The sequence below is a fragment of the Chiloscyllium plagiosum genome, chromosome 42 (assembly GCF_004010195.1).
Source record: "Chiloscyllium plagiosum isolate BGI_BamShark_2017 chromosome 42, ASM401019v2, whole genome shotgun sequence".
NCBI classification, from domain to species: Eukaryota; Metazoa; Chordata; class Chondrichthyes; order Orectolobiformes; family Hemiscylliidae; genus Chiloscyllium; species Chiloscyllium plagiosum.
The window spans coordinates 14,986,373-15,010,249 of record NC_057751.1 but is presented as its reverse complement, the minus strand read 5'-3'; the positions used below and the strand labels follow the sequence as shown (position 1 = coordinate 15,010,249).

At 42.7% G+C, this 23,877-nt stretch overlaps 1 protein-coding gene across 4 annotated transcripts in view; it reads right to left on the bottom strand.

Moving 5' to 3' along the window:
- The window catches only part of ikbkb (inhibitor of nuclear factor kappa B kinase subunit beta), an 81,383-nt gene that overhangs the window by 13,879 nt on the left and 43,627 nt on the right, over positions 1 to 23,877 (bottom strand). For 3 of the 4 annotated variants that reach the window (XM_043681571.1, XM_043681572.1, XM_043681570.1), the window contains 11 exons: positions 18,028 to 18,145; positions 17,001 to 17,070; positions 14,105 to 14,193; positions 9,636 to 9,725; positions 8,836 to 8,960; positions 7,174 to 7,281; positions 6,047 to 6,176; positions 4,956 to 5,150; positions 4,336 to 4,450; positions 2,155 to 2,278; positions 410 to 561 (listed from right to left, as the gene is read on the bottom strand). In XM_043681571.1, coding sequence (XP_043537506.1) covers positions 410 to 561; positions 2,155 to 2,278; positions 4,336 to 4,450; positions 4,956 to 5,150; positions 6,047 to 6,176; positions 7,174 to 7,281; positions 8,836 to 8,960; positions 9,636 to 9,725; positions 14,105 to 14,193; positions 17,001 to 17,070; positions 18,028 to 18,145 — 1,316 coding nt within the window. The remainder of the gene's footprint in view (positions 1 to 409; positions 562 to 2,154; positions 2,279 to 4,335; positions 4,451 to 4,955; positions 5,151 to 6,046; positions 6,177 to 7,173; positions 7,282 to 8,835; positions 8,961 to 9,635; positions 9,726 to 14,104; positions 14,194 to 17,000; positions 17,071 to 18,027; positions 18,146 to 23,877) is intronic. The other variant, XM_043681573.1, reaches the window with a different exon arrangement.

Here is a 23,877-nt window from a genome sequence, read left to right as displayed (position 1 = left end):
TAACAGAACCACAACAATGAGCACCCGAGCTACAAATCTTCTCCCAATCTTTGAAGATATAGCAGACATGCACAGAGAGGGAGAGGAAAGGTTGGTTTTAAGGGGTCTGACTGGAACCAACACAATAGTGCATCTCTCTCTCTCTCCCCCCCTCTCTCTCTCTCTATCCCCTCCACACCACCCCCCAACCACTGTCCCCTCTCGGGGGCTGAGTGACCTGCTGCAAATTGCCAGAACTTTCTGTTCCCTGATATTTTGCCAATATTGTCAGCAGTGTACGTGTCCAGGGAGTGTTGCAGGGTGAGGCAGAGATTGGAGCCAGCCCTGGCTCTTCGGACTAGGACCTCAATAATGTTTCCTGGCTATCGACTCATTGGCCCTGTTCGATGCCTGACACCTGAATACTCACTGATTCCAAATTCCATCTGTTCACTGTATTTCTCCAGGTCAATCTGGATACTGACTCGAAAGAAATCCAGCTTTGCTTTCAACTGCTGGCACCTGGACAGCATGGTTGTCTTATGTTTGGACAGATTGCTGTTGTAGCGCAGTAAACTCATCCTGGAGAGAAACAAGACATCAGTTCAAAGATCCATTCTCCACAGGGAATCTGATAAAGGTTGACAAATCTTTTATAAGAAGAGGTAAACAAAGAAAGATGATGGTACAACAACTACAGGACACAGAGTTAAGATTGTCGACAAGCAATGAAGAAGGGTGAATGTGCAGAAGAACTTTTTATGCTGTAGGTGGTAATGAGTTGGAACCTGCTGCTCACGATGCTGGTGAAAGGAGACAGTGAACAACTTCAAAAGGAAATCGACAGGCACTTAAGGAAAATGGGGAGGGCGATGGAGAGACAGTGTGACAATGGCATTTCTGGAGTACTCTGCAGAGAGTCGGCATGGACTCAATGGGCTGAATGGCTTCCTCTTCTGGAATGAGATCAGACAGCAACAGCCAACTCATGAAGTCAAGGAAAGCAAAAGGCTGATATCTGACAGGAACAATCCAATATATAGGAGAGATTAAATAGCAGGGGAAACATAGTAGAGACCATGGATTTATATTTCAGGGTTTTATTGAGTGTGGATATGTGCCAAAGACTGCAGAATGTCAGTATAAAACACAATTTATAAAATAAAAGGAAGGCATTAACTTCTATATTGCAAGCTAATTAATCTAATACTTTTGTAGGTGTCAGCAAATAAAAGGATTGGGATGCACAGCTCTCAGGTTTCTGTGACTAAATAGCCTGCCAGCATTTCATTCCTGGACTTGCACACTAAGATTGGATGATCATAGCAAGTCATTTTGGAACTGCTGTAGTCATCAGTTTCTCCCAGCAGATAGTGAAATCATAATGTCACATGAATAGCAACATAATGTTCACAGGTTGACAATTCCTCCCATCCCATCCTCAACTTTCTGATGCACTTCAGCAACTAGCTCATCCTCATTCTTCCTATCTAGCTCTCAGCCTTCCCACCCTCCTTTAACACCTCACCCCACTCTCCTTGACCATTCTGCTCACCTCACCCTCGTTGCCTACACTACCCTTTCTGGGGTCCTGGATCAAAGTGAATTGTTTTCCCAAACAGAGACAACTCCCCTTGAGCTTGTGGTGTGACTGGCTTGATATCAGAGAGCATAAGCCAATTCCTTATGCTAAAATGGCAAAAAGCCAGGAGGTGTCCAATTATCCCTCGGCGAGTTGTGGAAAGGAATAGCCACAAGCCCAAATAATTTATTTCTGTAGATCCTCAGCCTTCAAAACCACAAACACCAGTTAGCTAACAAACAGCCTCCTTCAGTGCCTTTAGATCACAGAGGGGAAAAGCAGTCAAATCTAACTTATATGCTTCATAACAAGACATGGATAGGATGTGACGCACATCACATCTTCGCTCCCATCAGGAAAGCGGGGAAATCGGTAGATACTTTAGGATTCCACTGGCCTTACAACTGACCCCAGTTTCAATCGCTCCATTCAGGAGAGAAAACGAGAAAACTGAGTTGGCATGGTACTTGCAGAAATACAGTGAAATCCACCTTTACCTCATGGGCAAGCACTCATTAATTCTGATGGGGACAGCACAAATCATAGCAAGTTTCAAGGATGGGAAAACCAGAATCCCATTGTCCCACACTTACATGGCTGCCCGCTGACCTTGCTGCAGTCTGATGCAGTTCTCCTTTAGGCTACGGATCACATGCCAACTCTGGCCCCAAGACCTCCGCAGTTGGTGATAAGGCAGCATTTGCTTTGGGTTCTGGACTGCAAACAAGACACAAGATGGCAGTGTGGACTACAGAAGCATGATTATCGTGACGTACTAAAATCTAGTATTTTTTAAAAATCGCAATCCCCACCCTCTAACCCAAATAGGATCAGAAGTATTACACGGAGCGAAGCTCAGGGATTCTGGCTATGACGACAAGATGAACTGTGCCAGTTATACCTGAAAGATGGTTTGGAACTCTCTTCTTGAATTGCTTCTCCAATAAATGTGCCACTATCACCACTCTGAGCCTACTTTGACCCCAGTTTCATACCAATGTGGGTGGCCCTCAACTGTCGTCCGAAGTGTCACTACTTTTCATCATTTATATAAATGATTTGGATGTGAGCATAAGAGATACAGTTACTAAGTTTACAGATGACACTAAAATTGGAGGTGTAGAGGACAGCGAAGAAGGTTACCTCAGATTGAAACAGGATCTTGATCCGATGAGCCAATAGACTGATTAGTGGCAGATGATGTTTAATTTAAATAAGTGCGAGGTGCTGCATTTTGGGAAAGCAAATCTTAATAGGACTTATACACTTAATGGTAAGGTTGTTGGGAGTGTTGCTGAACAAAGAGACCTTAGAGTGCAGGTTCATAGCTCCTTGAAAGTGGAGTCACAGGTAGATAGGAAAGTGAAGAAGGCGTTTTGTATGCTTTCCTTTATTGGTCAGAGTACTGAGTACAGGAGTTGGGAGGTCATGTTGCGGCTGTACAGGACATTAGTTAGGCCACTTTTAGTCATGCAATTCTGATCTCCATCCTATCAGAAAGATGTTGTACAACTTGAAAGGGTTCAGAAAAGACTTACAAGGATGTTGTCAGAGTTGGAGGATTTGAGCTATAGGGAGAGGTTGAATAGGCTGAGGCTGTTTTCCCTGGAGCATCGGAGGCTGAGGGGTGACCTTAAAGAGGTTTACAAAATCGTGAGGGGCATAGATAGGACAAATAGACAAGGTCTCTTCCCTGGACTGGGGGAGTCCAGAACTAGAGGGCGCAGGTTTAGGGTAAGAGGGGAAAGATATCAAAGAGACATAAGGGGCAACTTTTTCAGGCAGAGGTCGGATACGTGTATGGAATGAGCTGGTGGAGGCTAGTACAATTGCAACATTTAAAAGGCATCTGGATGGGTATATGAATAGATTTAGATTAGATTAGATTAGATTACAGTGTGGAAACAGGCCCTTCAGCCCAACAAGTCCACACCGACCCGCCGAAGCGAAACCCACCCATACCCCTACATTTACCCCTGACCTAACACTATGGGCAATTTAGTATGGCCAATTCACCTGACCCTGCACATCTTTGGATGGTGGGAGGAAACCGGAGCACCCAGAGGAAACCCACGCAGACACGGGGAGAACGTGCAAACTCCACACAGTCAGTCGCCTGAGGCGGGAATTGAACCCGGGTCTCTGGCGCTGTGAGGCAGCAGTGCTAACCACTGTGCCACCGTGCCGCCCACACGGTGGGTTTGAAGGGATATGGGCCGGGTGCTGGCAGGTGGCACTAGATTGGGTTGGGATACCTGGTCGGCATGGACAGGTTGGACCGAAGGGTCTGTTTCCATGCTGTAGATTGCCATGACTCTATGAATCTATGTCACTCATCAAACCTGCAGTTCACCACTACCTTCTCTGGTTGACTAGGGATGAGCAACAGATACAAATCGGGTCAGAGATGACAGTCTGTGCTGCAATCTGTGAGGGCAATTGTTGAGGGAGGTGGCCAAACTCGCCCTGAGTGATCCCGCTGAGGTAGGAAAGGTTACATGGAAGAGAACCAGGGTATTCTGTCGTCAATAGTTTCAGAAACAGACTGTCAGGGTTCTCCCAGTGTTAACATGATGGAGCTGGAAGCTCAGTAGGATCCATGCCCAACATCAGCTCCATGGGGAGAGCAAGGCATGGGCACTGAGCAAACCTATGACCAAATCTCACATCATCACAGCCCTGTTCCAATCTTCCAGACCACGATTGTTGCCTGCCACCCATTGCTCAACATTGAGGCTTCACATCTTTCACAAGAGATAAACACGGGGGCTTACGTATGAAATTCACAGCATCTGGATGCTTCGGAACAGTGACCTGTCCATCATAGTCACTTGTACTTCTGTCAAACAGATAGATGATGGCCAGTTCTGACTTCTTCCCTTCATTCTGCTAGGGAGACATTACAACAAATAGAAAATTACAGCTTGCCAAGGCGAAAAGAAATCCACATTCCTCCTGTCCCTTCCAACCACCTCCAACGTTGTTCAGGATATCACAGCAAGTTAGTGGTGGTGGAATGTGTACTGTTCATTGAGGGAGTCTAGGTGCCTGTGACAACATGCACTTTTTAAATGCATGTTGATGTCCAGGGCCATGGATAGTGATGGTAAATGATTCTTCCCATCAGATGGCTGACCAGAAATCTCTCCTGTTCCTACTGCCTGGTGCTGGCATGTGTTGGAAGAGTTTTCAGGTTGATAGTCTGGTTGTGTTTGGACTGAACATTCCTTAGCCATCACGTCCTGAGACTGGACTCGAACTCAGAGCTCCTGGCTCAGAGAAGATCTCCATAGTTACATCATATGGAGGACTATGTATGATGCAGAATGACTGATACATTCTCCCATAGTATCTATCATATCTCTCACTCCTTAGATTTCAGCTGCGCCCTTACCCTGCAGTCTGGTGCACACTGGCTGAGAGGTTTGCGGGGGTCCAGGGCAGTTCCTGTTTCCAGTAGAAGTTCCTGATCAAATTCTTCAATGCCGGTCATGGCCTTGATCCACTGCTGCAGAGCCTGAACACTCGCCTCTGGGGAGACCAGATATGTGTGGAGCAATCCTGACTTCATATCCAGAATCTGCACATACTGGAAGAAAACACAAACACATGAACAGAAACTGTCACCGTCTTGGGAGGGAGGGAATACAGCAGCATCTTAACTTTCATACACTGTTTTCATTTATTTAAGCCCTGAGACAGGCTGTCTCAGTACCTCAGCCCTGGTGCACTTCGCCATTCTAATTCAGAAAGCAACCCTCCCTTTCTTTGAAGTGATTGTTTTCACCATGTTCACCCCATAGCTTACCATACCAGAAATCTGAGAAAAAAAAACAGATTCTGAACAGTAAATTCCACTTTATTTTCATTTATTCATGACTGGCTGGAATTTCAGAACAAATTCAGAGAGACAAATGTTGCTGATGAAAGGGATGTGGCAAATTGTCACCATGGCTGTGGAAGTTGCAAGACATGGGCGGCACGGTGGCACAGTGGTTAGCACTGCTGCCTCACAGCGCCAGAGACTCGGGTTCAAGTCCCGCCTCAGGCGACTGACTGTGTGGAGTTTGCACGTTCTCCCCGTGTCTGCGTGGGTTTCCTCCGGGTGCTCCGGTTTCCTCCCACAGTCCAAAGATGTGCAGGTCAGGTAAATTGGCCATGCTAAATTGCCCGTAGTGTTAGGTAAGGGGTAAATGTAGGGGTATGGGTGGGTTGTGCTTTGGCGGGGCGGTGTGGACTTGTTGGGCCGAAGGGCCTGTTTCCACACTGTAAGTAAGTAAATAAACATGAAAGACAAGAAAACAAGGAGTGACAGGGATAAGTACTAAGTGACAGCTGGATTAAGAAGTACATGTTCACCAATGAGAACTTAAAATGGAGAAAGGTCATCCATTCACTCATCAGAACAGGAAGTTAGGAGAATCTGATTAATCCTCAGAGAGGAGTACTGAAATGTCTGCATCTCTGAAAATGCCACTCACCCACCTTTCTGTTAAGAATATCATCCAGTGCCTTGAAACAACCGTTTGGTCCATGAACAGGGTCTGTTCCTCTCTCTTTGGAATTCCATTGCAGCATTAACTGCAGCCACCTCTCCAACGGACCTGCTAATTCACTAGCAGGAGAGAAAAAGCAACAGATGAGAAGCTCAGTGGCCTTGTCCTTTGCCTGATTGACATGTGTTACCCATCCTTAATTGCTCGAGAAGGTGCTGGTGAGCTGCCTTTAAGAACTGTGAAAGTCCCACCAACAGGGAGAGACTTCCAGGATTTGGATCAACAACATCAAAGGAATAGCTGATATAGTTCCAAGTCAGATTGGTGTGTGACTTGGAGGAGAATCTGCAACATTCCAGTGTACCTGCTGCTCTTGTCCTCCTCGGTGGAGAAGTGTGTTCAAAAGGTGCTGTCAAAGGAGCCTAAGCAAATTGCTGCAGTGCATTGTCTATTGTTGGAGTGTCCTCACTTGCCTGCATGGGTGTACATTCCATCACACTATTGACTTAAGCCTTGTCAATGGTATACAGGCTTTGGGGAATCAGGAGTTCAGTTACTCACCACAAAATTCCTACTGTTTTATTGTATCCACATTTCCCCATGTTCCCAAATGGATTGCTGGGAGATGTAACTTCCTCCATTCTGACACCAATCTTCCTCTTACAACGCGAGAACCTCAATTCAGCAGCCCAATCCTTTGTGTCAACTGAGGATGTGGTGACATTCGGCAGAACTTGCATTAAAAGGGTGAATTCACCATCCCAGAGTGGGGTTCTTTGCGGCAACAGCTACCCCAGATTTTGTTTCTTTGGGGTTGTTCCTTCTTATGTTATCCAAAAAAATAATTTAATTTTGACCGAAACTGTAGATGTTCGATTTGATTGCCCATGGACACAGTTGGGGCGCAAACTCTGACAACCCCCTCCGCTGCTAAAATGCCAATCAGGATCACTATCAAGTCCACATTTAATGAAGTGTGCCTCTATCAGGTAACATGTTAGATATGACTATGGAAATTTCAATTAAAAAGGCAATGAAAATTGAAATCAGGAATGCCTCCCGCCCCCATCCAAATAATCTGGATTCTGTCACTTGGGACATGTCAGCAATCCTCACCTGTTGAGGTTATTGGGTTGAGGAAGCTGGCTGGAAAATTTTACCTCCATATTCATGTCTTCAAACACCATAATGTCGCAATCGCCTTTGTGCTTTACTTTACTGTGCCTGACAAAACGGAAGACAAGAGTGAGCGGTATCACAAGAGAAGCAAGACATTCACATATCCTCCTTAGCTCCAAAGCTGCAGAGTTTGATTATCCAAATGATGAGAAGTAAATTATTCAGCCCCATAGTGAACCATGATATCAACCCAAATTCTTAGATTGATCCCACCCACTGTCCAGTGGAATGTAATGCAGAGCACTGTTCTGACAATATTTGGCTCACCTTTAAGAAATTGCTATTTGGTCCCAATAGTGAAGATTGATGAACAGTCATCAGCTCATTGTTCTCTTAACTCACTTCTTTGACAGTTTGTGAACAAAAAAAAAGTTAACTTATTTCCTCAAAAGTCTGTCAATGTTCTAGGATTGGGGGGGGATGAGTGAACGTGCCAATTGGTTGTCTTCATCAAATTTGATATCCAAATTCAGCAGCATTCACCTCTTTGCACAGACAGCAAATAAATTGCAATCAGTTCCTTGATGAAAAAGTTCAGAAAAAAAACGACTCGCATGTATATCGTGTTGTTCACGACCACTAGACAGCTCAAAGCATTTTACAGCCAAAGTGGTGCTTTTTGAAGTATAGTCACTGCTGGAAAATAGAAAAAAAAGGCAGCCAATTTTCCCACTATAAGATTTTACAAATGGCATTAGACGCATAGAGCCACAGAAACAGTCCATGCCAACCAGATATCCTAAATTAATCTCGTCCCATTTGCCAGCACTTGGCTCATATCCATCTAAACCCTTCCTATTCATATACTCATCCAGATATCTTTAAATGTTGCAATTATGCCAGCCTCCCCCATTTCCTCTAGCAGCTCATTCCATACATGTACCTCTGTGTGAAAAAGTTGTCACTTAGGTCCCTTTTATATCTTTCCCCTCTCATCTTAAACTTATGCCCTCTGGTTCTGGACTCTCCCACCCTCGGGAAAAGATCTTGTCTATTTATCCTACCCATGCCCCTCACGATTTTATAAACCTCTATCAAGTCACCTCTCAGCCTCCAACGCTTCAGGGAAAACAGCCCCAGCCTATTCAGCCTCTTCCTTTCGCTCAAACCCTCTAACCCTAGCAACATCCTTGTAAATCAACATTGTTGACAACCAGATAATCTGTTTTTGTGATACTGATTAAGGAATGAATGTTGGCCTCGACACATGAGAGAACTGCTTTGCTCTTCACATCGTGATGTAGGGTTTTTTTCATGCACCCAAAGTTAAATGGGTGATTCCATACCTTAACTAAAAGCAAATGCATCTACAGTGCATCATTCTATTTGTCCTGCACTGGAGCAGCAGCCTTCATTTTTGTGCTCAAGCCTTAGAAGCCAGAATCTTACGAGTTAAGAGGCAAGAATGCTATCCACTGCGGCAGACATACAAGGTTAAACTTCTGATGACAGAATTTCAACATTTTACAGAGGCTTGTTTAGGATCCAGAATCCCGTGATCCTTCTGATCCAACTCTCCTCCATATTCAGTTCCTCACGCACGCACACAACACTGATTTCTTGAACCTCTCAGTATAAACCTTAACCATCTGCACCTACCAGGCTACAGGCTGCCAGTTGGGTAGAAATGGTCGGAATCCTGTGATGCATTCGAAAGCAAGTGTCCCCAAGCTCCAATAATCCACTGTCACTGTGTATTTCTTCTGTTCTAGGAGTTCTGGAGCCTGCAGGTCGTCAATGCTACATTTTAATATCGGACGAACATGGCTGAACAAAATGAATAATGACCGCTTCCAAACCTGCACCCATTACCACCTAGAATGTCAAACACAACCTCTACAGGAGAACATCACCATTTACAAGTTTGCTCCAAGTTACACTTTAATCATCCTGACTCAAAACTAAGTCACCAAACTTTTATTATTGCTGTGTTGAAATCCTGGAACTTCCTTTGTAACAGTGCAGTCAATTTAAACATTTAAACCACATCGATTCCAAAATTTCAAAGCCATGGCTCAGCAAAGCCTTTGCAATACCAATTAAAGGTGGACAATAATGCTGCCCCTCATCGCAAAAAAAAACCAAAAAGATGAAAATGTTCCTCCACATGAATTGTGTAATCCACACCTCCTTCACTGACAAACTGCAAAAATAGTCCTTTTCCATATTATGTCCAACACAGAAATGGACCATTTGGCTCAACATTTCTACGCTGCTGCTGAGCTTTCACAGGAGCTTCCTCCCATCCCTGTTCAATCACCCTATCAGCATACATTTTATTCCAATGCAGGTTCAATGCCAGTAGCAGTTTCTGACTGAAAACTTGAACATCCCCTTCTCTTCCCAAGCTCAGTTGAGAGACTCAAAGATAAGCAAGGACACCACAAAACAGCCCTTACCAGATATTGCAAGGTTCCAACGAAAGAGGTGCACAGGCTGCTCTGATCCAGCTCCTTGGCATAGCCCAGGTCAATGATTTTGTGGATCAACTGGTTTAGGAACAAATCACACCAAAAACTTTCACCATGCAATCATGTTAAATAATGGAATTTAACTTTAGACTCTGTTTTCCATGGAAACGTGGATGGAAAATCTACCCCACAGGTCTGGAGAGAAACAGTGGATTGCTTTTAAGGAAAGATTGCAGGATGTGTTCCATTAAATAAGGTAACTCCTGGTGGTTTGAAGATGCTAGCGATAATAAAAGCAATTTGAAACAAATTTAAATTGACAGAAAAATCCCACAAGAACTCGAAGAAAAGTTATAGAATCATAGAGATGTACATCATGGAAATAGACCCTTGGGCCAACTCATCCATGATAAAAATGAAAGATTAATGAGAAAATAAGGAAAGAGGCAAAAAAGCAGGAAATAGAGATGTGAAGCAATATTTGGGGAAGAATAGCCAAACACCTTAAAAGGATCAGTAAAACATTTTAAAAGTTCATTTTATGTACATACATACACTTAAATAGAAGATACAGTGCAGAAATTAGTCATTTGGCCCAACTCATCCATGCTGAAGGATTATGCTTCACTCAAGCCTCCTCCTGTTTTCCCTTACCTAAATGTGCCATTATAACTCACTTCCTCATGTACTTATCTAGTTTCCCCTTTAATAATCAATACTTCAACCACTCCCTGTGACAGCCAGTTCCACATTCTCACCCACTCTCTGGGGATTGAATTTTCTCCTGAATTAATAAAGTGCTTGGTGATTATTTATCGTGATGGCCTCTAGTTGCTCTCTTCCCTGTTTGAGGAAACAATTTCTGTGCATCCACTCTGTGAAAACCTCCCGAAAATATAAAGACCTCTATTAAGTCACCCTCCCAGCCTTCTCTTTCCAAGATTGGAAAAAGCCTGTCAATCCTTTCCTGAGATGTATAATCTCATGGACCTGGCAAATGTCTTTTGCACCCTTTTCAGTGCCTCTATAATCCTTTCAATTGCTTAGCAACCAGAACTGTACCATGCTGGTGTATGCACAAGATCTTTTCAAGTTTAGCATAACTTGATAATTTGATCCCTTTAGAACTAAAGCTCAGTAATTTTTTGTTTAGTTTATCATCTTATTCTGTGATGCTACTCTTAGTGATAAGTGGATTTCTACTTTGCTCCTCCACTCTATATAGACAATATTTCTTTCAGAAAAAATGTGGCATCTGAACTTTCTGACCAAGATATAATACTTCACATTTATTTTATATTGAAATTCATTCATCAATTATAAGCCTACATATTTGCTCATATTTCCTTGTCATGTGTTGTCGCCCTTCTTAATATTAACTGTTACAATACTGGTCAGCCATTCACCAAAGCAGGAATCCACCTTTCTTGCACAACTATTTATTTGCATTTCACAAACTCCAATCTGATCATCTCCCTTTCTAATCCATTCTCTTATCTGGGTGACATCTGCCCTTAAAGATAAGCTCCAGTGAGCACTCCATAATCTTCAAAGCATTTCCATGCTAATTCCCGAAAGACCATTGTTTGTGATATTGTCATTAAGTATTCCCTCCTAAATTCATGTCATCCACATACCAAGAAGTTGTGGTTTTAATTCCAGAATCTACCAACATCATTAAAATTAAACATTAACAGTCCCAGCAGTGATCTTGTGGAACATCACATCCCATCTTGTGCCATTTTGAATAACTACCCTCAGTCCCTAATTTCTGTTGTGAAGCCAGCTAAATCTTCACCCTGCTATTTATCTCATTACTCTGTATTTTCTTGTCATACATTCCTATTTCATGGAACTGAGCAAAAACCTTTTGAAATTTTACATAGGTTACATCTACTTCATTACCCTTATCTGCTCTTCCTATTACTTCTTAAAGAATGTAATGAGGTTTATCAAGGAAGACCTGAAGGACCATGTAAGCAGTGCACTAGACCAAGCAGGGTATGAGGGGAAGAGCACCAGGCTTTGGCCAAATGAGAACTTGAGCTTGTCATTACCCTAGAGAACTGTGAAATGGGCATTTGAAAAAATTGTATTGGAGGTCATGGAAGTGTGGATAAATAATTAACAATAGGGATTAGCTGTAATGATCTTGCTTGCTTATCAAGGATGTGCGTCTTTGAGCCAATGAATTTTACAGATTACCAAAACCCATACTGAAACATTTTATTTATGGCTTTACTCCTGGGAGCTGAGTGCTGAGGGAAGCAGCTTTTACTATTTCACTAATGTCAAACAACTGATAAAACGTAAATGTCAACTCTGGGTTTTAAAGACAAGAAACACAAACCAGCTTCTTCCAAATAAAAATTCATCAAAGTCACACATCATTTCCCCAGCAGATAGAACCTTTTCTCAAAGGACTGAATCATGGGTTTAACCCTCTGGCCACTGGCAACTTTGCTTAAAAGGTTGGAGCTTGTGCAGTTGTTTGGAAATGGTGGTAGACCACCCCCTGATGTTCAATGAGGCACTAGAAGTTGTGCCACGAGTTCATAGCTGTCAGATATGTCAATAGTACAAATCAGTGGGGAACAATCTCACTGCAAAATCAGGAGATTTTGAGTCCAGGTTCCATGCCAGAAACTTGAACACACTGTCCAGGCTGAAACACACTCAGGACAGCTGTCCTATTGGAGGTGCTGCCTTTCAAATGAAATGTCAAGGCATTACGGGAAGAAACTTACAATCACAAACACATTGATGAATTACGTAAATTGGCAATTTCAATCCAACTAAATGTGAGGTCATTCAGTTTATACCAAAAAAAGGATAAAAGTGGTTTGTCAATGAAAAATAAGAATCAGTAAGAATCCAAAGAGGTTTAGGGATTGATGTACATCGATTACTAAAATACAGTTGTCAGGTACAGAAAATAATGAAAGAGGTTAATAGCATGTTAATCTTTATAAGAGGATTGAAAACAAAGTCTATGAAGATATACTGCAGCTGTTCAGACTACACTTGGAAGTACTGCCTGCAGTTCTACATATTGTTTTTCATTCACGGGATGTGGGCATCGCTGGTTAGGGCAGCATTTATTGCCCATCCCTAATTGCCCAGAGGGCAGTTAAGAGTCAACTGCTTTTCTGTTGGTCTAGAGTCACACGTAGGTCAAACCTGGTAAGGATGGTAGTTTCTTTCCCTGAACCAGCGATCAACAATGATTTCATGGTCGTTAGACTTTTAATTCAGGACATGTATTGAATTCAAATTCTACCATCTGCCATGGCGGGATTTTGAATCCAGGTCCCCAGAATATTTCCTTGTCTCTGGATTAACAGTTCAGCGATAATACCACTAGGCCATTGCCTCCCACTGTGGTGGAAGGATTCAGCACAGATTTATCAGGACGTTACCAGAGCTACAAAAGTAGGATAATGAACAGAAATCATATAAATTAAGCTTGTTCTTCCTGGAATATTGAAGACATGAATGAGGGATTTAGGATTTTGACAGGAATCAAGAGGGTGGATTGATAGGTTGGTGAGGAAATCTAGGGGAAGAGACCTGGCATTAAAATTAGAGGAGAGAAAAAAAAAGCTGCAGCATGGTCCACAAAAAGCAGAAAATACTTGCTCAATTTTCATTTTAAATCTGAGATCAACAATTCTTTGGTCAAGCATGGCATTTGGAGTTGAGTCAAGTAAAAGGAGTTAGGATACAGATCAGCCATGGTCTCATTGAATGGCAGAAGAGAGTCAAAGGGCTCAATGGCCTCCCCCATTTTGAAGTGTAAAAGGTTGAAAGAACAGTACAAAGAAACATTGACATCATCCTCAAATCAAAATTATACTATTTCTACAAAGAAGAATGACAATGAATGTGTATGGCAGTGAAATGGATAAATTATTCAATTTATTCAAGAGATCTCGATTCGTCATGCAAAGAGTTGGGTTTGAATTCCAATTTGAAAATGAGAAATTCATTAAGTTAAAAAGTAAAAAAAAAATGAAACTGTCAGATTGTAAAAATCTAATTGGTTCATATGTCCTTCTGCAGAGGGAATCTGTCAGCCTTATATTGTCAGGCCCACACGTGACCCTAGGTCCATAATAAGGTGATCGAGTCTGAATTTCTCTCTGATGTGCACTAGCAAGGCGGCAACAGTTCACCACCACCTTTTCAGAGCAAATAAGGGTATGCTAGAAATGCGAACAGAACTTATGAATGCATATAAAACAGTACAACCAAACTAAAGAAGCTGTTGGGTGATAATTCACGATGTCACATCTGAGCCAGTATATACAGTTATCGCTGATCAAATAATTATCATACCAGGTACCAAAGTATTAAAACAAGCAACACTTCCACTAATCTAAACATTGGTGGAGCTGCTTTTCTGCTCCAAAACAACTGAAGGCTGTTCCACCAACACTGACCCAAGTGTCACTCACCCGCTGTTCTCCTTGCTGTAGAACGATATTCTCTGGCTTCAGATCACGATGGATGATTCTGTTTTCATGCAAGTACCTGAGAGCAGAAGCTAAAACACCAAAGACTCGCAACAGTTAAAACATCAGGCAGAGCATACAGTCCCAAATACAACCCACCCTTTCTGCTGAAATCATTGCACAACCTCCTGCTTGAGCTCATTGAGTGCAGGATGTCAAACAGTGGAAACCTCCACCTTCAACTGTTTTTTTGTACAGGTGGTCATTTGGGTCACCCTACACTAACTCCTTCAAAGAGTCATCCTGTTAGACCCACTACCCTGCAGTTTTCGCATAAACCTGCAATTATTTCACAAGTATTTATTCAACTTCCTTTTCAAAGATACTACTGAGTCTGACAATGTCAGGATCAATAAAACAAGAGTTGGCTTTTCAGCCCCTTAAGCCTATTTCATCAGTCAGTAAAATTATGGCTGATCAGTAGCCTAGCTCCATATATCAATCTTTGGCCCATATCCTTTCGTACCTTTACTTAAGAAAAATATATCTAGTGTAGTTCATCATATTGAGATCAAGTATCAGTATCACAGGATGTCTAGAAATTAGGCAGAGGCTGGGATGGAGATGGCTCATGGGTTCATGCCCATATGGTGCCATCGGGCAAAAGGTTTCACTGTCCTGAATTAAAACCCTGTAAAACCCATTGTTCACATCATTTAAAAATTCTCCTGATTGACCTTGTCATTTCCATGTTTGCAGCATTTATCGCATGCCATCCTCCTGCCCCACTACTTCCTTTCCCCCACAACTGTATCATTCCCTTCAGCCCCACAACTTTTCAAAAGATCTCTACTTCGCCATTTCAGGCGACTTCACATTCTTGATTCACGATAGTAGACATGCCTTCAGTTGCTATAATCCTAAGATTTCAAATTTTCTCCCTGAACTTCTTCACCTCTTTTTCCTCCCAGCTCTTCAGCAAAATATTTGGTCCTAACATTTTCTGATGTGGTCCAGAGTCAACGTCTGTTTGATAATTCTCCATGTGATGCATTTTGAGCATGTTGCTGTTTTAACGACATGATATAAATGCAAGTTGTGCTGGTCAGTTACCATCCTGATGTGGGAAGATGATAGAGGGATTTAGATTTACTGTCTGCCAAAGTTATGCCCTATCAACATCTGAAGTGAAGTACAGCTTAGTGAGGAACTGGCTGCAAGATCATGGATATGGCTTCTTGGCTTCAAATGATGTTGGACTTATTTCCTTTAAGAGAAGCAAAGATTAAGATTAAGAAGTAATTTAATCGAGCTGTTTAAGTTGTAGGGGCCTGGACAGAGGAAACAGAAGATACTGATCCCATCGTGGAAGAATCAATAACCAAAATGAAAGAACTTTTTTTTTGATGCAGTGAGAGGTTATGATCGACAATGCCCGACAGCGTGATGGTGGCAGGTATGATTCTGGCTTTCAAAAGAGAATTGGATAATTGTCTTACAGGGGAAGAAATGTGCAGAGGAAATTGGAGGAACTTATGTAGAGGAAATGCTCTGACAGAGAGTCGGCATGTACTAATTACCTGCCTTCTGTGCTTTAACCATTCTATGGTTCTCTTCAATGGACGGACTTTATCCCTGGCATAATATGATTGAGGAGAGCACAGAGGCTGGAGAAGAAGAGAATATTTGTTCGTATTCAATTGATGATGTAAATAACAAACTGGAAAAGACCTGGATACAGGCAGTGAAAACCGGAATGTGAGTGGCAGCACATTTAGCAGAGACAGAAGTTTGTCTGGTAATCAGTAAGTATCAGCTTCAGTGAGTAACAGCGAACGGCAACGTGAGTTTCTCAGCTCCTATACTCTATTGCAGGAAGAAGGAAATGAGACAACAGTCACAACCTCCTTCCTCCCATTAATAATTCTTCAACGTGACTCCATTCTCCTGCAATTAGAGTCATAGTTACATCTTTTGACATATGAGCTACGGCTTGACTGACTGAGAGGAAACCAAATTAACGGATAAATTCACTATCAGGGAACGAGGGCAGCGCTGATCCAGTTAACACAAGTTGGCATCAGGAAAAAGGGACAATTAGGTGAAAAGTCACTTCAAAAGATTACGCTGCATGATATCATGGCCAATTGAGGGGGAAGAAAGAAAGGGCTGCTCTTGTGGGACAGTTAGGGTGCGTATGTATGAGCCCATACCATGACCACAGGGCTGAGCTGGCAACATCCGGGAAGTGTAAGATTCAAATAAGTATTTTTAAATGTGGACGCATTCAGATGCCTCCCCACCCCACACCCACCACCTCACCTCACTGCGAGCAAAGAGAGCTGACAGCTCAATGATGCATCATATCTTCTATAATCAGCCAGCCCAATAACTGGTGTGGCACAGGAACACAGGAGGCCATTCAGCCCATGAGCTTGTTATGTAACCTAATTAGATCCCAGCTGATTTTAATTCAATTTATCTGTCTTGGTTTCTTATTCCTGAATACTGAAAAGTGACTCTCCCCAACAACCTTTTACTTACACTCCCTTTTGTGTGACTAATATTACCTCTGAATCCCTCTAATTTTAAAGTTCTGCCCCTTACTGGACTCTTACTATCAGAAGAAACCGGGTTCTTTTTAACTAACTTATTAAATCCTTCAATCATCTGGAATACTTGAATTACCTTAAGGAGTAGTCTATAATTGAGGGAATACAAGCCAAATCTATGCAATCTCTTCATGTATTTTAATGCTTTATCCCTGATATCAGGCCGTAGTGAGAGTTCTTTCTTGAGATTAGTGAGCAATCAGGATAATACAAAGCCGTCAACAATCTTTGTAACCCCTTTCTCAGAGTGCAGCCCAGTGCTGAACCTTAACACTTGCTATACTCACCAATGTCTGTGAGAAGAGTTAGCACTGAACTCTCACGCATCCCGCAACAATTGTCAAATTTATTCAGAAACTGGAACAACAAGACAAAGTAAAGTTAGAATGTGGACAATACACAAAAGAATAGGAAACAACGTGGCTCATGAAGGCAGTGAGGTGTTTAACTAGTTGAGCGGTCACTTCAGATAATCACAGTGATGAGGGGTTCAGAGTAATTTTGTCAAAGAGTGTTCCCCACAAAGAGAAGAGAATCAAAATTACACACATGTAAGATTCTGAACAAAACAGTCATACTGAAGGACAGAGTTGAACGCGCTCCAATCTACAACTCACATCCCCAGTGTTATCAGGGAGGCAACCCACATCCATGAATTATATCACACAAATAACAAAGAAATCTTTGTATAAACAAGCTGTGAAGTTTCTGAAGTCTTATACAGTTAGGTCTTTCGAAAACTCATTTTCCTTTTATCTCTTCCTCGGACAGATGTGATCACAATTCCCAATCTAGCAATATCCTATGACTTGCCCATCAGCAGGCACTATTTTCCACACTGTCATTTTCCCCAACCAAATCTGGAACATTAGCACTCCGGAAAGACCACGAGCTTTGCCAAGCACCAACCCAACCCAAAGCAGTGAAGTTAAGAAATGGTGACAGGAAGAAGAACAGTGAGAGAGAGGAAAGGAAAAACAAAGGGAGGGAAAAAGAGAGTGATGGTCAGAAAAAGGGATTGAGGGAGGTAGCTAAAGAAAGGAAGAAAGAGGAGGAAGGGCATGAAGTACAGAGCAATGGAAGGAGGTAAAAGAAAGGAAGGAAGGGAGAGGAACAGGGAAAGAGAGGGAGGAGGCGAAGGAAAGAGAAGGGCAGGGAAAGAGAAAAGGAGGAAGCAGAAAGCGAAGGGACAAGAGGAATGAAAGAAGGAAAAAAAAACTGGAAAGTACAGACCTGCCAACACTCCACATCACTCACAGTGACACAATGAACATTAACAGCATAGGACAGCGACTCGCGGAGCGCAGTACGAACCTTGCGAAGATCTCCTCCCTCACAATATTCCATTCCCAACAAAGGTAAGTCATTGAGGGCAAGTTTCTGCATTCCCTCGGGAACATCTCGTGCTGCCACCACGTTGACATGATTCAACCTGGATAAATTAAAATGGAGTTAGCCCAATCTGCAAGGTCAACAAAAGCAAACTTGATAGATCACAGGCCTCAGCTGGTGTATTGTGGACAATTCCAGGCCACACTTCAGTAAAGATGTGAAGGCCTTAGTTTGGAGGTTTGCCAAGATATTCCCAAGAATGAGAGACCTCAGTCCTGAGAAGAGATTGGGCAAGTTTTGAAACCTCTGCTTGGAGTGGACAAAGTTTAGAGGATTTCAAGATGATGTGAGAATTTTGTTCACTTATCGGACATGGGCTAGCCATCTTTAGTGCTTATCCCTAGTTGCCCTTGAGAAGGTGGGTTAGCTGCTTCTTGAACCACTGCAGTCCACATAGTGGAGGGACTCCCACACAGTGGTGTTAGGGAGGAAGTTCCAGGATTTTAACCCAGCAACAGTGAAGAAACAACGATACATTTCCAAAGCAGGATGGTGAATGGCTCGGAGGGGAACTTGCAGGGGAATTTGCAGGGGGTGGTGTTCCTATGTATCTGTTGCCTTTCTTCCTCGAAATGGATACGGCTGAGGGCTTGGAAGATGCTGTCTAAGGATCTTTGGCAAATTTCTGCAGTATATCTTGTAGATAGTAGCAGCAGTGTGAATTGAGCATCGGTAGTGGACGGACTAAATGCTTGTGGATCAAGTGGGCGCCTTTGTCCTGGATAGTGCTGATCTTCATAAATGTTGTTTGGAGCTGCACTCATCCAGGCAAGTGGGGAGTCTTCTGTCACACTTCTGACTTGTCCACCATCTCCGTGGCACATGTTTTGGGGAGTCAGATGGTGAGTTACTCGCTCCAGGATTTCCAGCAGCAGACCTGCTCCTATTTATTTATATGGCAAATCTATTTATAGCGGACTCTATTTATATGGCAAATCTGGTTAAATTACTAGACAATGGTAACCCCCAGGATATTGATAGCAAGGAATTCAGTGATGGTAGCACCACTGAATGTCAAGTAGCAGTGGTTAGATTTTTTCTGACTGGAGATGGTTATTGCCTTGCATTTGTGCAGCATGAATACTACTTGTCACTTGCGAGCCAAGCCGGGCTATTATCTAGGTTTTGTTGCATTTGAACATGCACTGCTTCTGTATCTGAGGAGTTGCGAATCATGCTGAATATTGCGCAATCGGTGAACATCCATACTTTAGGGAAGGTCATTGAATAAGCAGCTGCAGATAGTTGGGCCTGGTACACCCTCCCAAAGAACTCATGGAGAAATGCCCTGCAGCTGGAATGACTGACCTCTAACAATCACAACCATCTTGCTATGTGCTCGGTACGACTGGAACCAGCAGAGAGTTTCCCCCCTCATTCCCATTGATATCAGTTTTGCTGGGACTCCCTAATATCTCTCTCTGTCAAATATGGCCTTGACGTCAAGTGCTGCTGCTCTCACCTTACCTCTGGAATTCAGCTCTCTTATCCATGTTTGAACCAAGACTATAATGAGGTCACGAGCTGAGAGGTCAGGTCCTGTTGATGACACCATACTTTCCTGATGTGTGAGAGCAGACTGATGGAGCAACAATTTCTGGGTTGGATTTATCCTGCTTTTCTGGACATAGCTGGGCAGTTTTCCACACTGTCACATAAATGACAGTGTTGTAGCTGTATTGGAACAGATTGGTTAGGGGTGTGGCAATTTCTGGAGCACAAGTCTTCAGTACTATTGCCAGAATGTTGTCAGGGCCCACAGCCTTTGCAGTATCCAGTGCCTCCAACTGCTTCTTGATATCACGTGGAGTGCATCAAAGTGGCTGAAGACTGGCATCAGTAAAATTAAAAATTAAAATCAGTGGTAAAAGTAAGATCAACAGAGGAGATGAGGAGAAAGGTTTTCACTCAGAATTGTTAGCATTTGAAATATTCTACCTGAAAAGGTGGTGGAAGTTGATTCCACAATTAATTTTAAGTGTGCATTGGACAGGGAGTTGAACATGAGGAAAAGCAGATGATTTGGTACCACCTAGGCTAACGTTTTACAAAATCTAGCTGAGGCAAGATGAGTGGATGGTCTCCAATGATTACATCAAGTGAACTGCTTGAGGATTATACAGGGTGTAGGAGTACACTTAAGAGGGATTTCAGGAGAGCAAAAAAGGGACTTGCAGTATCTTTGGCAGACAGGGCAAAGGAGAATTGAAAAGATTATCCAAGTATATTAAAGGCAAAAGAGTAATTCAGGAGAGGATAGGGCCCCTTAAAGATCAGCAAAGCCATCGATGTGTGGAACCAGAGGAGATGGGTGACATCCTAAACAAATATTTTTCATCCGTATTTACCTTGGACAGAGACTTGAAAGCGAAGGATTTGGGGAATTAAAAATGCTGTTTCAAAAAGAAGAGTCCACATCACAGAAGAAAAGGTGCTGGAAGTCATAAAACACATGAAGGTCGATAAATCCCTGAGACCTGATCAAGTGTATCCTAGGTCATAACGGGAAGCTAGGGAAGAATAAGCAAGGCCCCTAAGCGGAGATATTTTTATCATCGATAGCCATGGGTGGGGTGCCAGAACGCTGGAGGGTGGCTAATGTTATGCCATTATTGAAGACAGGCCTTTAGAAAAAGTCAGGGAACAACTGAGTGGTGAGCCCCATGTCAGTGATGGGTAAGTTGTTGGAGGGGTATCTGAGAGAAAGGATCTACATGCATTTGAAAAGGGATGGTCAGTGTGGCTTTGTGCAGGGGATATTGTGTCTCACAAATTTGATTGAATTTTTGAAGACCATATTGAGGTTTGTAAAATCATGAGGGGCACAGATGAGGTGAATAGCCAAGGTCTTTTCCCCAGCATAGGGGAATCCAAACCGAAAGGGCATGGATTTAGGATGAGAGGAGAAAGATTTAACAAGGACCTGAGGGGCAGCTTTTTCACACAGAAAGTGGTGCATATATGGAACGAGCTCCCTGAAGAAGTGGTAGAGGCAGGTACAGTTACAACAATTAAAAGACATTTGGACAGGTATGTGGAAAGGTTCTGGATTAGTGGTGCTGGAAGAGCACAGCAGTTCAGGCAGCATCCGAGGAGCAGTAAAATCGATGTTTCGGGCAAAAGCACTTCGTCAGGAATACCGCATCCTGATGAAGGGCTTTTGCCCGAAACGTCGATTTTACTGTTCCTCGGATGCTGCCTGAACTGCTGTGCTCTTCCAGCACCACTAATCCAGAATCTGGTTTCCAGCATCTGCAGTCATTGTTTTTACCCAGGAAAGGTTTAAGAAGGATATAGCCAAACACAGACAAATAGGACTTGTTCAGCTCAGAAAATTTTTGAGAAGGTGACCAAACAGGTAGATGAGAGTAATGCAGTTGATGTGGTATATATGGACTTCAGTGAGCTGTTTGATTAGGCTATGGCACAAAATAAGGAGGCATGGAATTGAGGGTGATTTAGCGGTTTGGATCAGAAATTGGCTAGCCAAAAGAAGACAGAGGGTGGTGGCTGAGGAGAAATATTCATCCTGGAGTTCATTTACTATGGGGTACCGCAAGGATGTTTCGGGTCCCCTGTTGTTTGTCATTTTTATAAATGACCTGGATAAGGGCATAGAAGGATGGGTGAATAAATTTGCGGATTACAGTAAGGTCAGTAGAGTTGTGAATAATGACGAAGATTCTTGGTAGTGTAGATGAGCAGAGAGATCTCTGTGCCCAGGTACATAGATCCCTGAAAGTTGCCACCCAGGTTGACTGGGTCGTGAAAAAAGCATGTGATGTGTTAGCTTTTATTGGTAGATGGATTGAGTTTCGGAATCATGAGATCATGCTGCAGCTGTACATCACTCTGTTGCGACCACATTTGGAGTATTGTGTACAATTCTGGTCACCACATTATAGGAAGGATGTGGAAGCTTTGGAAAAGATTCAGAGGAGACTCACTAGGATGTCAGGTAAAAACAATGATTGCAGATTACTAGGATGTTGCCTGGCATGGAGGGAAGGCCTTACGAGGAAAAGCTGAGGGATTTGAGGCTGTTTTCGTTAGAGAGAAGGTTGAGAGGTGACTTAATTGAGACATATAAGATAATGAGAGGGTTAGATAAGTTGGACAGTGAGAACCTTTTTCCTCAGATGGCGATGATTAACGGAAGGGAACATAGCTTTAAATTGAGGGGGTGATAGATATAGGACATATGTCAGAGGTAGTTTCTTTACTCAGAGAGTAGTAGGGGCGTGGAATGCACTGCCTGCAATGGTATTAGACTCGCCAACTTAAGGGCATTTAAATGGTCATTGGATAGGCATATGGATGAGAATGGAATCATGTAGGTTAGATGAGGTTCAGATTGGTTCCACAAGTCGGTGCAGCATCAAGAGCCACAAGGTCTGTATTGCACTGAAATGTTCTATGTTCAATGAAATATGGTTGGCATGAATGAGTTGGGCCAAAGGGTTTCTGTGCAGTACACATCTTTGACTTTAATCGTGGTGACTTGACATCTTTGACTTTACAGTGGTGAAAACAACTCAGATCTGCAGAGAAAACTCTCAAATCGCAGCCTTGAGGTCATCCAGTGACCCTGAAAGTGTGATTAAAAAGAGTATAACTTTATCACTTTCAACATAGGAACAACTAATCCATGTCATTTCAGTGTTCCCATATCCCTTTATCCGCTTTTTTCTCCAATATCATATTTCTGAATGTTTATTGACGGCAGCTTCAATAGCAGACCTATTTCGCAGCCTCACAAACTTCTGCATAAAAACTTTTCTCTCTTGCATCAAATCTTATTTCTCTGTTTTAATCCCCCTAGCCTGAAATCCCCCACATTTAGCCTATAACATCCACACACCGATTGCTTTTTCTTTTACTTTACTGAGTGGCATTATGTTTTCCAAAACATTTATGAATAAAAGTCCAATGTTAATAACATTCTTGTTATAAACAGGATGCAGCCCTGAGGTACTCATTGTTTCTGCACAAAAACTGCAGGCGAAGATTTATCTCTAAGTTAGCACACAGTGCCTGGGAACTGGGAGCGAACATCAGAGGGCTTAGAGTCGAGAGTAAGATTGCCAACACTCTTAGATTAACCTGGAAATTGAAATAAATATCCAAGATAATACTACCAACAGCTGACAGGAAAGAAAATTCATCATGGCCTTAAAAACATTTGATTTTCTCTTCCCCAATCCATCATTTCTGCTAACTGTTCATACAAAATATTGGCAATGTGGGAAAATAAGTCGAGAACACCAAACTGGGGATAATAGCACCGAGGAAGAATGAAATGTAACATAGGAGTATGTTAGAAAGCTTTTCAGACTGGGCAGTTAAATGACAGTTCAGTCACTCATATCCATCCTTCACTCCACGATAGGTCGAAATATGGACAAAAGAGCTAAATTCTAGACATGGAGTGAGAGTGACTACCCTTGACATCAGGTCAGCATTTGACTAAGTGTGGTATGAAGACACTCAAAAAAGCAATGACAATGTCTAATAATAAGGAATCGAATCACTTCTCCTTGACTTTAATTGGAATTATGTTTGTTGAATTACTGGCAATTACCATTGTTGTTGTGGTTCTGTTCGCCGAGCTGGGAATTTGTGTTGCAGACGTTTCATCCCCTGTCGAGGTGACATCCTCAGTGCTTGGGAGCCTCCTGTGAAGCGCTTCTGTGATGTTTCCTCCGGCATTTATAGTGATTTGTACCTGCCACTTCCGGTTGTCAGTTCCAGCTGTCCGCTGCACTGGCCGGT